The sequence below is a fragment of the Contarinia nasturtii genome, unplaced genomic scaffold (genome assembly GCF_009176525.2).
Source record: "Contarinia nasturtii isolate CC-2019 unplaced genomic scaffold, AAFC_CNas_1.1 Cnas_scaffold_864, whole genome shotgun sequence".
In the NCBI taxonomy this organism is placed as follows: domain Eukaryota; kingdom Metazoa; phylum Arthropoda; class Insecta; order Diptera; family Cecidomyiidae; genus Contarinia; species Contarinia nasturtii.
The window spans coordinates 234,246-247,672 of NW_022198211.1; the positions used below are offsets into that span (position 1 = coordinate 234,246).

Below are 13,427 nucleotides of genomic sequence, written 5' to 3' on the forward strand. Positions count from 1 at the left end.
CTAGAGATAGACAGTCCGGTCCGTTGTTGTTCTCTTCGCATATGAAGTGGTGATAATGAAAAAAGTGAAAGAAAATAATTGTTGTTGACACACAAAGTCATAGCAAATTTTTATAATTTACGTCATCTAGTTGTAACGAACATTTGAACTTTAACTAAAGCATATTCAATTTAAAAAGCAAACGAACCAGAACAACTATTGCGTCAGTTGATTCTGACACTGTTTGTATAATTTTCTGCTTTTTATTGAAAAAAAAAAAAGAAGAAAAAGTCCACGGTTCTGTCGCATGCCTGTGGAGAGTTGGTATTCATTCATATGGTTGGTATTGAACATATGTTGTTTAAAATGCATGTGCTCGCGTAAATTGATGAAGCTTATCTAGCCGCGAAAAAAAAGTGATTTGATCACATGTCAATGGCATTTTTTTAGTCTCATTAAGAGTCGTAAGTGGAATAGCACATTTGTAGAATAATATGTTTGTTTTTTATACTGTTCAACTATTAAATTTGCTCTTAGAAGTAGTTCCGTTATCTGACTAAAGTACACGCTATTGCTGTATGCTGCTGTTGTTGTCGTTTCCAGTTATTTTGACAGGCGATGAAAAAACCTAATCATTCGCTCATATTGAATTGAACGAAACTGGCACAAGCTCTATATTAATTATATAATGTTCACATCGAATTGGTTATTATTCGATTTACCAATTCGTCACAGCCGATGCGAATTTTCAATGAATGTTTATATTGGCAATAAAGTGAATTTCAACTAGCTCTTTCACTTATTGGTATACTACACCAATTCGGTTTTAATGGCAATTCGTTTTTATGCTGAACATAAATATGTGGATAAACATAAATGACCATACACCGTGTTCGTGATGTTTACTCATTGAAAATGCAAGTTGCAGTTCTGCGGATAGATTAACACGCTTTTTACCTTTCATCGCGTTATATCTACCACAATTTTGGTTCAGTTGTCGCAATCAAATACTCATAAAATCAAAATTATTCTATCAAATTTAAACCAACCAGTTCAATTTAAGGGTTTGTTTGGCCACAAATAAAAATAAATAGTATCTGGATTTAATTGGGTACAGCATTCAGGTGCAGGTGCAGATTTTTCACAAATTAATTTATTATCGAATTCATATAATTCATGCTGTGTTCATGCAATACAGGAAACTTACTTTTTTCACTCATTCATCCCATGCCAAATACGAATACAAGTGGAAGTTTTTTCATTGTACAAGTTTCATTTGCTAGAAGTTCATGCAATTGACAGATTAGATTTTATTCAATGTGATTTGATATGATTATAATCGATTTTCATGTCATGTTACGGCGTTGTTGTGAAATTGAGCACAGTTTTATAAATTAAAATGATCTATACTACTACAATTTTGTGACACATTTGGTTTTCTGATCAATTGATGATTTTTTTAAAATAATAATTTTTTTTATTCATACAACTCAACATAAATCACAATAAAACACAATTTTTTGATCAAGAAAAGAAAAACAAACAGTGAAATAAGAGATGAAAAAAGGGGGGTGGGGGAAACAATTATCGTTTTTACACTTAAAATATAGTTTTTGGTATTGAATAAGGTCTTTAAACAGAGTTAATTTTGATCCAATGGTAAACTTTGATGGATCCATTGGCGTCCACCTTCGGCAAAATCGGCTGCTGTATGATCTTGGCCAGATAAAATCCATTTTGTCGTAAGAAGCCCCTCCACGCCAACCGGTCCTCTTGCATGGATTCGAGCTGTTGAAATGCCTACTTCAGCGCCCAGACCAAAGCGGAAGCCGTCAGCAAAACGTGAACTTGCATTGTGGAATACACAGGCGCTGTCCACTTGCTTTTGGAAATGTTTTGCTGTCCATTCTACAAAGTAATAAAATCAAATGAATCATGAACATCTTTTTTGAATTTCAATTGGATACAAATTTTACCATTCTCCGTAACAATCACATCTGTATGGCTGCTTCCTAAATTTGGATAAAAGTAAATATTGATTAATTCACTGAAACTACGAACTATTTATCACTAATGTATGGCATAATTCGTATATATAAAAAGTGTTTTCACAAAAACATGCAAAAGGAATTAGCGAAACAAGATATTTTCCCAAATCAAAGGAAAAACTTTGTCTCTGACCATTTTGCAACATACACAATGTACAAAGCCAAAGCTAATTATAATAAATGAATAAATACCAAATTCATGGATGTGATCAATAGCTTCATCAAGCCCTTTCACCACTTCAATAGTTGCCTCCAACGCTCCGTATTCTTGACGCATCGATTTTGCAATCGGTGGTCCGAATGTAAGCTAATGAAATTAGTTTTAGTTTGCATAAAAGTATATGCGAAGAGAGATAGAAAAAATAGAGTGAATATGCAATGAATTAAAAGCCTGTCACTAAGTGAAGAAAACATTATGGTTTTTATTTTGCTTACCAATTGACTTAATTTCGGTCCCGAATTCAATTTGACGCCCTCGCGTTTGAACATATTGCAAATATCAGCAAAGAATGAACCATTCATGAGGTCTTCATGAATTAACAAAGTTTCCATTGCGTTACATGCTGTGGCAAAGAAAGCAAGACATTAATTTCAATAATTTCTTCGTTCAAGACCGTTCAAGACGATGCTGCATATTGTAGTATACTCACCCGCTGGATAATCACATTTCGCATCTCGAATTATTTTCAATGCTTTTTGTAAATCAGCTTCTTTGTCGACGTAGACATGACAAATACCCTCAGCATGTCCCAAAACCGGAATATGTTGAGATTGCATTTGTATGGAACGAACCAATTCCGAAGAGCCCCGTGGAATAATGAGATCGATATGTTTGTCCATACTGAGTAAATCACCAATTTCCTCGCGGGTTGAAACTAATGAAATAGCATTCTCTGCACCAACTGTAGCCAGTGCCTCTTTCACCAGTTCAATAAGCATTCGATTACTATGAGCCGCTTCTTTGCCACCTAGCGGTGTAAAGTATAAATTACGAATTAATTTGTTCACTCCATTCAACAATCCAAAAAAAAAAAAAAAACAAAACAAAAAAATCTTACCCTTAAGAAGAAGACCATTTGCAGATGCCATGGCCAATGCAGCCACTTGAGGAAGTGAATCGGGACGTGATTCAAATATAACCAGTAAAACACCAATTGGTACAGTTATCTGTTTCAAATCCAAACCGTCCGCAAGTTTTGTATGACGTATTACACGGCCAACATTCTACAAAAACAATGAAACGAAAAAAATATCGAGTTTATTATACATTGTATATCTATACGCTATATGAGTCCATTTCAAAATGTGTCTAGAAAACAGAGAATTAAAATGACAAATGAATGGCGCAACATAAATGTTGTGTGTTATTATCGCAAGATACCAATGAACATTAATTCTGCCAATGGGTCCACAGTATTTTAGATAGTAGACGAAAATCTCCACTCTTTTTTCGATTCGCTTTGATTTTATTTTCTTCAAAATCGATATTATCGTTGATCAATGGTGATTGAATAAATTTATCACTCAGACATGACCAAATAATCTGAGCCCATATGTATATTTTCTATTTGAATGGAATATACAAAAAAAAACACCAAATCAATAGTGGTCCCTTACCTGCAAACTGGAGTCAGCTATTTGCTTCAATCCGGTTGATAAGCTTTTCAATTTCGCTGGTGTGAGTGAAAGACGAGATAACAATGGTTTGGCGAGACCTGACTTGGCACCTTCTTCTAAATCTTTGGCATTTGCCTCGAGAATTTGAGACTGTTTTGTTATGAGTAAATCGGCCAATGTGTTCACACTTGCTGCACGTTCTTCTGGTGTTAACGATTGCAAAGTTCGGCTTCCGCTGCGTGCTACAATGGAAAATTTGACACAAAAAATCGATATGCTGCAGTTTAATTCTTTTATATTAGAAATTTTGAAGTACTTCTGCATAAAGGACCATTTGTCATACAAGATTCAAAGTTTTGAAGTTCAAGCACTTAATCAATCCTGAGATTATATGTTGGATATTGGTATTTTTACTAATAAAAATTTGAAAGATAATTGTATTTTCGCATTTCATTCATTTAAAATGATTTATAGATCGATGGATTAATATGCATACCATGTACATTTTTCGTAGCTTAAATAAATCTATATTGGCTTTCGTGGAAATATGGAAAAAGTCGAGAAAGTGATATTGAAATGAATCTCATGAATTCTTTGATTTTTCTTCGTTTAACGTTGCTGGATTGTTTATTTAACCTTCGTTATACAAAGTCAACATCAGAAAAATAAATCGAAACAAGAAAATTAAATTAAAATAGTTCGATTCTCGGACATTGTTTGCTAAGATAGAATTTCAATCCTTGAGATAAGTATCAACATCTTACGCACACGTATGTACACACACACCTATATCCAAATTGCACGTGTTTAGCAAAGAAAAAAGTTCACTCCAAATTTATTAATGTATCAATTTCACCGTATTGTTTTATACCAGCGAACCCATATCAAATTCTTGATAAAAAAAAGGGCCAGACAGTTTGAAATAACAAACTTCGGTTGGTGTTAGTGGAATCGCATTGCAATGAACATTTATCATCTCGCATGAATTTGAAACGTGAGTCGAGGTAATGAGCGAAACACTTTAATACGCATAAAACCAATGAACACCACTAAACTGTACACAATTAATGAAATGGTTTCAGAATTTTTATGAATGAAAATAATAAAACGACTGCGTTCGAAATGGTATATTTTACGAGTTGATGTACCGTCAGCTCAACAGTTGCAAACTGAATAAGATTAAAGCTGAAGCAATCGATTGTTCAGGCCCTAATTTTGTATGTAAAACCCCAACTCATTTTTAGCAACTAAATGTCCATGACGAAAGAAAAACTTTTCTCAAATATACTGCTGAGCTCGATTTGGAAGATAAAGCCACGCAAACAAAAAAAAAACACTACCAAAAAAAGTAGAAAAAAAGAATTTACCGTTTTCAGCTAGCATGTCAACTGGTTGTGGACCGCCGCTTGAGCTGGTATCAGTGAAAAAGGTACCAACTTTACGTCCAGCAATAATTGTTTTAATCGCTTTATCTTGTGTTCCGTTGCAAATGACAACGCTCACACCTCTATCTAACGCCCATGTTGCAGCATTCACCTTTGAATCCATTCCTCCGGTACCGACCTTAGTTAGATATTTTTATCATTAGAATATCAACAACAAAGCAACAACAAAAATATAGATTTCAATCCGCACAAAATCAATGTTATCACCGATTCAATTGAAATCATTCTTATTTGTGTGAAAGTATCGTTTACAAAAAAAAGAACATTTCAACCAGTGCCAAGACTGTTTAATGAACAGTAACACAATTGCAAAAGAGTTGAAAGAAATGTTCTCCGCTTTAGTCTCCCCGTTTCTGGAGAGAGAAAAATATCACAAAACTTTCACTCTCTTCAATTGAGTTTTTTTTTGTTAGCCCTTTTAAATAACATTGAAATTCTCCAATTGAACTGCCTAGGGCAAGGATTATTTTCTTACTTTGGACTTTTTGCCGAATTCGATGTTATCACGATCACTTGATGTGTAGGTGTGCATAAGGCGTGCTCCATCTTCCCATGGTGGCTTGTTGTAAATACCATCAACATCCGACATCAAAATCAATAGATCGGCTTGAATATTTGCCGCCAACAATGCTGATAAACTGTCATTATCTCTTATTTGAATTCCCTTTTTACAAAGTAAATAATATATTCAAAATCAAATTAAATTTACAACCAAATAAACACTCAACAGACTCAACAAATATATGCATTTCATGAATTTGACACAAAAACACGCATAAAAACTTCGGTTCATTGGCTTTACATAATCTTCTTTCAACAGATTTTCGTAATTTCTCATCGATATTGTGGATATTTTTTACTTTATTTTTTCTGTAGATTAAAATAAATCTGGCTAGTCATTTTAAATGGAGCAGCTCTTCGGTTATCATGACCATAATCTCTAGAGATCTTTTCGCGCTATTATCTCATGGATAATAATTTGAATTTTTGTGTGTTTTATTTTCATTACACGCCACGAATAATTTAATTCAATTTAATGCGTGTTGCTGAACGAACTGAAAACAAACACATTTCGAAAATAATATAAAATTTAAAACAGCTGGAAATTATTTTCTTTGCTGCAGTTTAGAAAGATCTTTAAAACAGTTTCGTCGGACCAACTTTTTAACATAATTATGAACTTTAAATAAACAGTGCTTTAGTTATCTTCTGGGAATTTATAATTTAACACAGATAAGCAAAGATAAATGAATCTTTCTCGTTGCGAAAATGAATGCTAAAATTATATAAACGATGCAACTGGACGAACAAATTTACGGATTTGATAATTCCATCAAAGCCCAGGCATGAAAACTCATTTTGTGATAACTTTAGTTCGTCTTGAATTAACTGAAGTGATGCTAACAAGCAAATATCAGTATTAAAAAAGTGTCAGAGTACGCCCACTCTATGCACGAAAATGTGCCCGCAGAGAAGCGATACTAAAGAATCAATTTTATTTGAAGTTGCTTCTTATAACATATGTTCAAGCACATTGATTCGAATGTGTTGATACAATTTGATGATGCGATGTGTGTTGAAACTATGTACATGAAACCATAAATTCGTGTTCGTTTTGTGGTCTCGTCGATGTAAAAACAGACCGATTTACACTCTATGGCATATGTATTTTGTCTGAAATGTGAGCTTCCATTAACTTAAGTTAAGTCAGACTATACCTCACAAGTAAGGTATCCTTATACCTTAGCATACAGATATAATCAAATTTCCACAAAAACTCACCTCAGACCTCAGGAGCTACGAATGATTTTTAACGAGATGAAAGAACAATAAACAAAACCAAATGAATGTTACAATAAATTATACCTTTTTAGCGCCTTTTGCACCAGGTGCCACATCATCATGCTCCACAAACATAGGCGGTGACACAGCATCATTTGTATTTATAATTGGCACAATATTTAAGCTAATCAATTCAGACAGCGTACAGAATAAGTTTTTCCGAGTGTTTTCATTGTAGAAGTCGGGTTTCGTCACAAGAACCTTATGCAATTAAGAAACAATATATATTAAAGAATTATTAAAATGCAATCACATTTTCGAAATGCGAAACATGGGTTTGTGGCATTTATTTTGAATTTTGTCTTGTGTAATAAAACATCCATCGTATGACATGTGTGACATGTGTTCGGTGTCAAAAATGTGATTTCCATGATATATAATAATTGAATCTACAATTTCAGACAAAAACATTCAACTACATAACAAAGAATGGTTGAACATACCTGAGCAATTTTAACACCATATTGAGCAAACATAGCATCATACAATGACATCAGACCGGATTGGCCAACAGCAGCGGCGGCACGAGGCTCAAGCAATGTGTATGCATCCTTTGTAGACAAAAAGAGAACATTCACTCTTCAAATAATATGAAATAGAACACTCAACCCCAAGGTGAGTAAATGTTCCGTTCATCAAAGCAATCAATTTCAAATAAACAACCCCTGCTGAGATGTTCATCTAATGTTACAGGTAAATATCATACTTTTTGCGCGTTAAACTTTTACAATCGAACATGTTTATACCATTATTACTTGCTACTGATTTTTCAATGAACACAATAAATTCGCTAAATAATAAATGCAAAAAACTTCGTTAATGTTTTCTCTGATTCACATTAACAAATGGATTTTCTACGCAACGTCGATATGACATTGATTTCGATAGCAAAAGTATCGCGGTAAAATCAATGTCAAGAGCCTTGAACTTCATCTGCTTCTTTTTAATTCACTCGAACTGGAAGCTGGATGTTTAACGAGGGATTTTTTTCTTTTCTCGCAACTTACATGTCAATTTTATCTAGTTACATTTACTTAATTGAGCGTACAGTTCAGATTTGTTCAAATATTATGTCAAGAGCTTTTGAAGTGTTCACATTTTTATTGCATTTGTCGGCATTCAACGTTGAATATATCAAAAGCAATTCTTTCACACTTTGCTTATTCACATCATCGTAACATAAAACGAAAATTTTATTATTATTATTTTTTGTTTCGTTGACAACGAAGAATAACATTGCGTTGTTGTTTTATATAGAAAATGTAACAGTAAACAAATGAGTCAGAAATATTGCAACATTGACAACACTGAATATTATAAACTCTAGCAGAATTTGCAAAATGTAAATTTACTACACATTCAACGAACATACACATGCTGTGCCAACGATGTGTGGTAGCCGTTGTCAAACAATTTATAATCCATTTTCACAAGTGTGAATTAAATGGTTTACAAGAGCAACGCACATTCTCTTACCACCCATTCCAATTGAGGAAGATTTATTTGTTTGATATTTGAATACAGCACATGAACGATTATTTCGTGTGAAACCGGCATTTACATGAATTCGAACGTATTTTATGGGATTGAATTACTTATCACTATGATAAATAGTCGTTAAAATAGACATTTAGTCACTGGTAACTGGTTTGTATAAAATGAAACGTTTTCAAAAATACCTCACGGGTGTGATCTTTCGGAGAAAGGGTTTCTCGCATCGATAAAGACATCAGCAATTCTTGAGTGAGCTTTTGCTTCCCAAATGCGACCGCACCGCTGGTGACCTGAAAGTACGCACCACTTAAAATATCCAACGAATTATATTAAAAAAAAGCTTACCATTATACACTCTCTGCCCTCTAAATGGCACTCGGCAACCTAAAAACCAAAGTGAATAGAAATAGAAAAAAAACATGCAAAAATGTAGTAAGGATGAAAAACAAAAATGCCAAAATAGCCAAAACTCTACAAATCGTAAAAACAAGCGAAATTGACAACATTCCCTACACTTCACGACACATAGGATGAGCAACACCGCAATAAAAATTGAATCAAAATGACACGAATGTGCGCGTGCATACATAATCTGGCACATACGATTTTGAGCGTCTCGCTCCTTTTTATGTACGTACAAAGATTGGGCTTGGCTGAATACGTGTGTTGAACATCCAAATCGTAAAACTGTGCCGCAATTTTGATATGTCTGGTAAATTGTTCTAATAATGTATAACATTCACGTAGCACTTTGTTGAGTGCATTGCACAACAATAAAAAATTTAGACTTTATTCATATTAAACCATTTTTAAGCTATAATTTGTATTTCACTTCCAATTCGATGGTGCATGGCTATATTTTCAATGGTGTTACTTAAATAACAACAATTTCCAATTTCGCAGATTTGCATTTCATTGCTCACTTCAATCCGATGTATAAAAAAAAATTGACACAATTTCCATGATATTTTCAAAGCACATGAGCCGGATATAAAAGAAAAGAAACAAGGAAATTGTTGTCCTTTAATCCCAGACAAAAACCGGGCAATAATCGTGTTTTCAATGGGTATTTTCCTCACAAGTCATTGTCATACATAACGCGTATAACTCTCGAATAATTTTATGTATCTCTTTGCTTCGTTGTCGCATTGAATGGTTTTGTGCAGAGACGATCAACTTGTTTCGTTTCATTCATAATCAAAGCAAGAGAATACATGGACTGTATGCAATACGAAAACACCAATATTGTCAAAAAGAAAGTTCGCAACGAAGCACCAACAATGAAATTTCTTTGACATTCTCAATCATTGTAATCCATTTTTCCGACGACATATTAGTTTGGAATGAGATGCATATTCATCAATCGATTTATGCCAAATTGTCAGCTATATGGCTTTTTTGCATTTCACTTGATTACATGGTAAAGTATTATTTGGTATTCTTCGCATAGTTTAAACACGATTCAATCTTCCATTACAAAATAATGCTATTTTTGAGAACATTTCATAACCGAACTCTATTATGGTATAACTTTCGAAAGATGTACAATAGTTAAAACTATCCACATCTTCCGAACAAGACTTGAAACTGTTATAGATAAAGTTTCTTTGATTTCATCACTGTTCAATACTTTGGGCCATTTGCTCTTGTTCTCAGCACTCAAATCGATAAAATAATAACTACTGTGCAAATCTAAAACCTATCGATATAGTGGATACTCTATAGTTTCATTTTTCGACACCAAAGTTTTACTTTTGAATCAAGCCTTTTCAATGTTTTCTTTTTTTGATATGGCGTCGCTCGCATTCTTTCAAAAATTGTCCTGATTTGATTGAAATTTTTGTTTGATACGCGCAAATTTATTTTTTTGTCCATTCTATCGTTCCCAAAATGATTCATTTTAGTGTGGAAACCACTTCACTTTTTGAAAATTCTTATCGAAGAAAGCGTCTGATTTCTATGAAATATTACTTTTTGTTTGCACTACGTATCAAACTCAAAATAGGTTTAAGCATATCTTTTTTCCAAATCTCTTGACCACATTTGATTGATAAAGAAACATACTTTCGAAACGGCAATCTCTGAAAAATAATTGGTCTAGCTTTAACACGTTCCGTTTTATAAATTGATAAAACAAATGTTCACAAAAGTTGAAACTATTTATGCATCGAAATTGTTGAGACAATCGGGTCAACACTGTGCATATATAAATGTGGAATAATGACGCATTGATTGGATGTTTTGCCAATAAGCACTGTTTTCGAGATTTTCATCGTACACACATCTATCATTTCAAAACTTTGTGTCATAAAACGTTGAAGTTCTTTATATTCCGTTGGCGTTTTATCAACTTTAAATGCAAAATGTGATTTTCCAAACAATTTTTCCAACTCTCTGCACCTCACATATAGAAGATGCTATAAAATAAAAATTTAAAAAAGTGAACTAAGTAAGTAAATTTCAATCTATTTTATGCATTTTTCTACATTCATCCGGACAAGATGCACGACGATAATATAGCCATTCTGGAGTTCATGAAGTGAAAGCGTACTGTAAAGTGCATATGATATGGCTGAACAAATGCACTTAAAGCGCTTCGTGAGAAAATAGATTTTCGTCTCTTTTATCTAAAATGTTTCAAGCACCAAAACGTTCGCCCCTGAGAAATGTTCAAACGGGTGAATACGGATGTTAAGTGTTTTTATTGCATTAGAATTTCTTCACCTTCTTACTCACTCAAAAAAGGCTATGCAAACAAAATTTCCGGTGCTTTTTATCTTATGTAAATATTTTCACTTTATTTGAGGTTTAAAATGCAGCACACAAGGTCGTGAAGTGCTTCGTAACTTCCTAAATTTTAAACGTCAAGTTTACCTGTTCAACAATTGATGCGAGTCGTCCCAACGCCAATCCATTGTTATCCTCACGTGTTATGACTGCACTTCCAAGTTTTACAACTAAGCGTCGAGCATATTTCAATTGACTACGATCTGAAAAAGTGTTTTGCTGCTGCTCTCCCAATTGAACATTACGTTTTTCGATAACCTGAAATAATCGAAAAAATTGGATAAATTTAGTTTTTGTTACCTAACAACAGAGGTTATGATAAGATTAAAAATTTAACATTTTTAAATTATTCATTGTTATGCAATGGTACACAGATCAATGTATCTTAATTTATTCACAAATTTACTATAACATTTTCTTTTATTATTTTTTATCACTCTTTCATGGAAAATATGAGCATTTATATTATACAATAATGAATTTAATGTGACCCATTGAATTCGAAAAGAAGAGTTTCTTTTTCTTCTGATTGGGTGTACCTTCTGAGAGAAAACCATTTTATGCTCTGTACCAAATCGATCACGATAAATGTCAAGTTTACGAATGCCTCGAGAATTTTTGCATTTTTCGTCGGTTTCACTTGTTATGATAATGCTTTTTTTATAATCAGAATTTTCTTCGTACACCGCATATTTAAGGAAGCTATCATCACTCACATTTTCACCGTTTGTATTGTTATTGATTTTATCTGTAAAATCTTGGACATTAATCCGATGATCTGATGGCATTGAATCCATTTTAGTTATAACTGAATTTTAAACTGAATTTGAGTTTTGAAACAATTGGTATATTGAAAATGTTTGCCAAATTATCTGCACTGAATGAGACTGTACTCGCTTGTTCGGTCAAAATGGAACAAAATCCAAATGTTCACTTATTAGTGGTTTATATATAGACCCGAATATAATTAATTAATGCTGAATAAGGTCAGTACCGTTTCTAGTTTTTTCCAAATCATACTGTACGCGATGTAGAATTTGTGTGATCGTCCGTTACCATCTGTTAACCTTAGTTTGGATTACACAGTATATATATGTGCTAACCAAAAAAAGGGCTTAAATCATATGACTTGTGCCAGATGCTTATTTTACCACTCATTGCTTTGGATAAAATGTTCAAGTATCGATGACTAAATTCATCGTCGCAATACAGTTTCTATCATAATTGACTACTAATACATTTTTTTATCTATCAAATTACTCAGACAATCTTCAATAGATATCGACTATCGCGTGGGGTTTTTGGAAATGTTCTTCAAAATTGCAACCGGTTCAAAGAAATATTCGATGACAAATCACAATTTTGCGGTCGAAAAAAGGGGCACAAAGTACATTTTATCGCAATGTGACTAGCAACAGATGTTTATTTTATCACTCATTGCTTTGAGTTGAAATATTCAAGTATCTATGGCTACAGTCATTGTTGCAAGCAGCTCCTTTAATTATTATCATAACTGACAATTTACACATTTTCTATCTACTAAATTACTCAGGCGATTTCCATTTAAGTTTCACACATGAACACATCTACAAAAATAAGTTTAAAAACGATATTCATTGACACATGAAAATAATCACAATTCATAACAATCCACATGTTCAATGTACAGGTACACGCAGTGCAATCGATTAAGGTGAACATCAATGTAAATGTTTGTACTTTATTCATAGCAGAGCATACAAGGTTGTGTGATAAAATGTGAACAATTTACGAGCAATACGTGCTAAAATGTACACACATTTAGCGGATAGATTGCAAACATGCAAAATAATCGTTTTGGCAGGACAGAAAAAAAAAAAAACAAAGTTTGCCCAGACTATACAAATTCCCATTCAAAATTGTTTGAACAGCAAAAAAAGCGATTTAGCGCATAATTTGCGATCAGTGTCAGGCAGAGGAAATGTTATGTATACTCTGAGAAAACTCAGATGTTAAAATTCAAAGTAATAAGAGAAAAATGCCATTTTAACATGGAGAGATTTTTGAACATGGTAAAATCTCATTTTACCCGCAACACATTTCTTTGCGGGTAAAACGGCATTTTAACATGTGACAAAATTTCTCCATGTTAAAATGGCATTTTGTCGTCATTTTAACATGGAGAGATATTTTTACATGTTAAAATGCCGTTTTACCCGCAAAGAAATGTGTTGCG

The 13,427-nt window shown here is 33.2% G+C and overlaps 1 protein-coding gene across 4 annotated transcripts in view; it reads right to left on the reverse strand.

The window, feature by feature from the left end:
* Window positions 1-1,254: 1,254 nt before the first annotated feature.
* The window catches only part of LOC116342319 (delta-1-pyrroline-5-carboxylate synthase), a 14,538-nt gene continuing 2,365 nt past the window's right edge, over window positions 1,255-13,427 (reverse strand). Inside the window, exons 1-16 of one of the 4 annotated variants that reach the window (XM_031769868.1) lie at window positions 11,929-12,099; window positions 11,300-11,470; window positions 8,771-8,809; window positions 8,611-8,715; window positions 7,375-7,482; window positions 6,956-7,132; window positions 6,872-6,886; window positions 5,565-5,753; window positions 5,012-5,207; window positions 3,645-3,886; window positions 3,086-3,251; window positions 2,678-2,995; window positions 2,463-2,590; window positions 2,220-2,334; window positions 1,956-1,991; window positions 1,255-1,887 (exon numbers count right to left, since the gene is read on the reverse strand). In XM_031769868.1, the coding sequence (XP_031625728.1) occupies window positions 1,622-1,887; window positions 1,956-1,991; window positions 2,220-2,334; window positions 2,463-2,590; window positions 2,678-2,995; window positions 3,086-3,251; window positions 3,645-3,886; window positions 5,012-5,207; window positions 5,565-5,753; window positions 6,872-6,886; window positions 6,956-7,132; window positions 7,375-7,482; window positions 8,611-8,715; window positions 8,771-8,809; window positions 11,300-11,470; window positions 11,929-12,009 (2,352 nt within the window). In that variant the 5' untranslated portion in view covers window positions 12,010-12,099 and the 3' untranslated portion in view covers window positions 1,255-1,621. The other 3 variants (XM_031769869.1, XM_031769866.1, XM_031769867.1) reach the window with 3 other exon arrangements.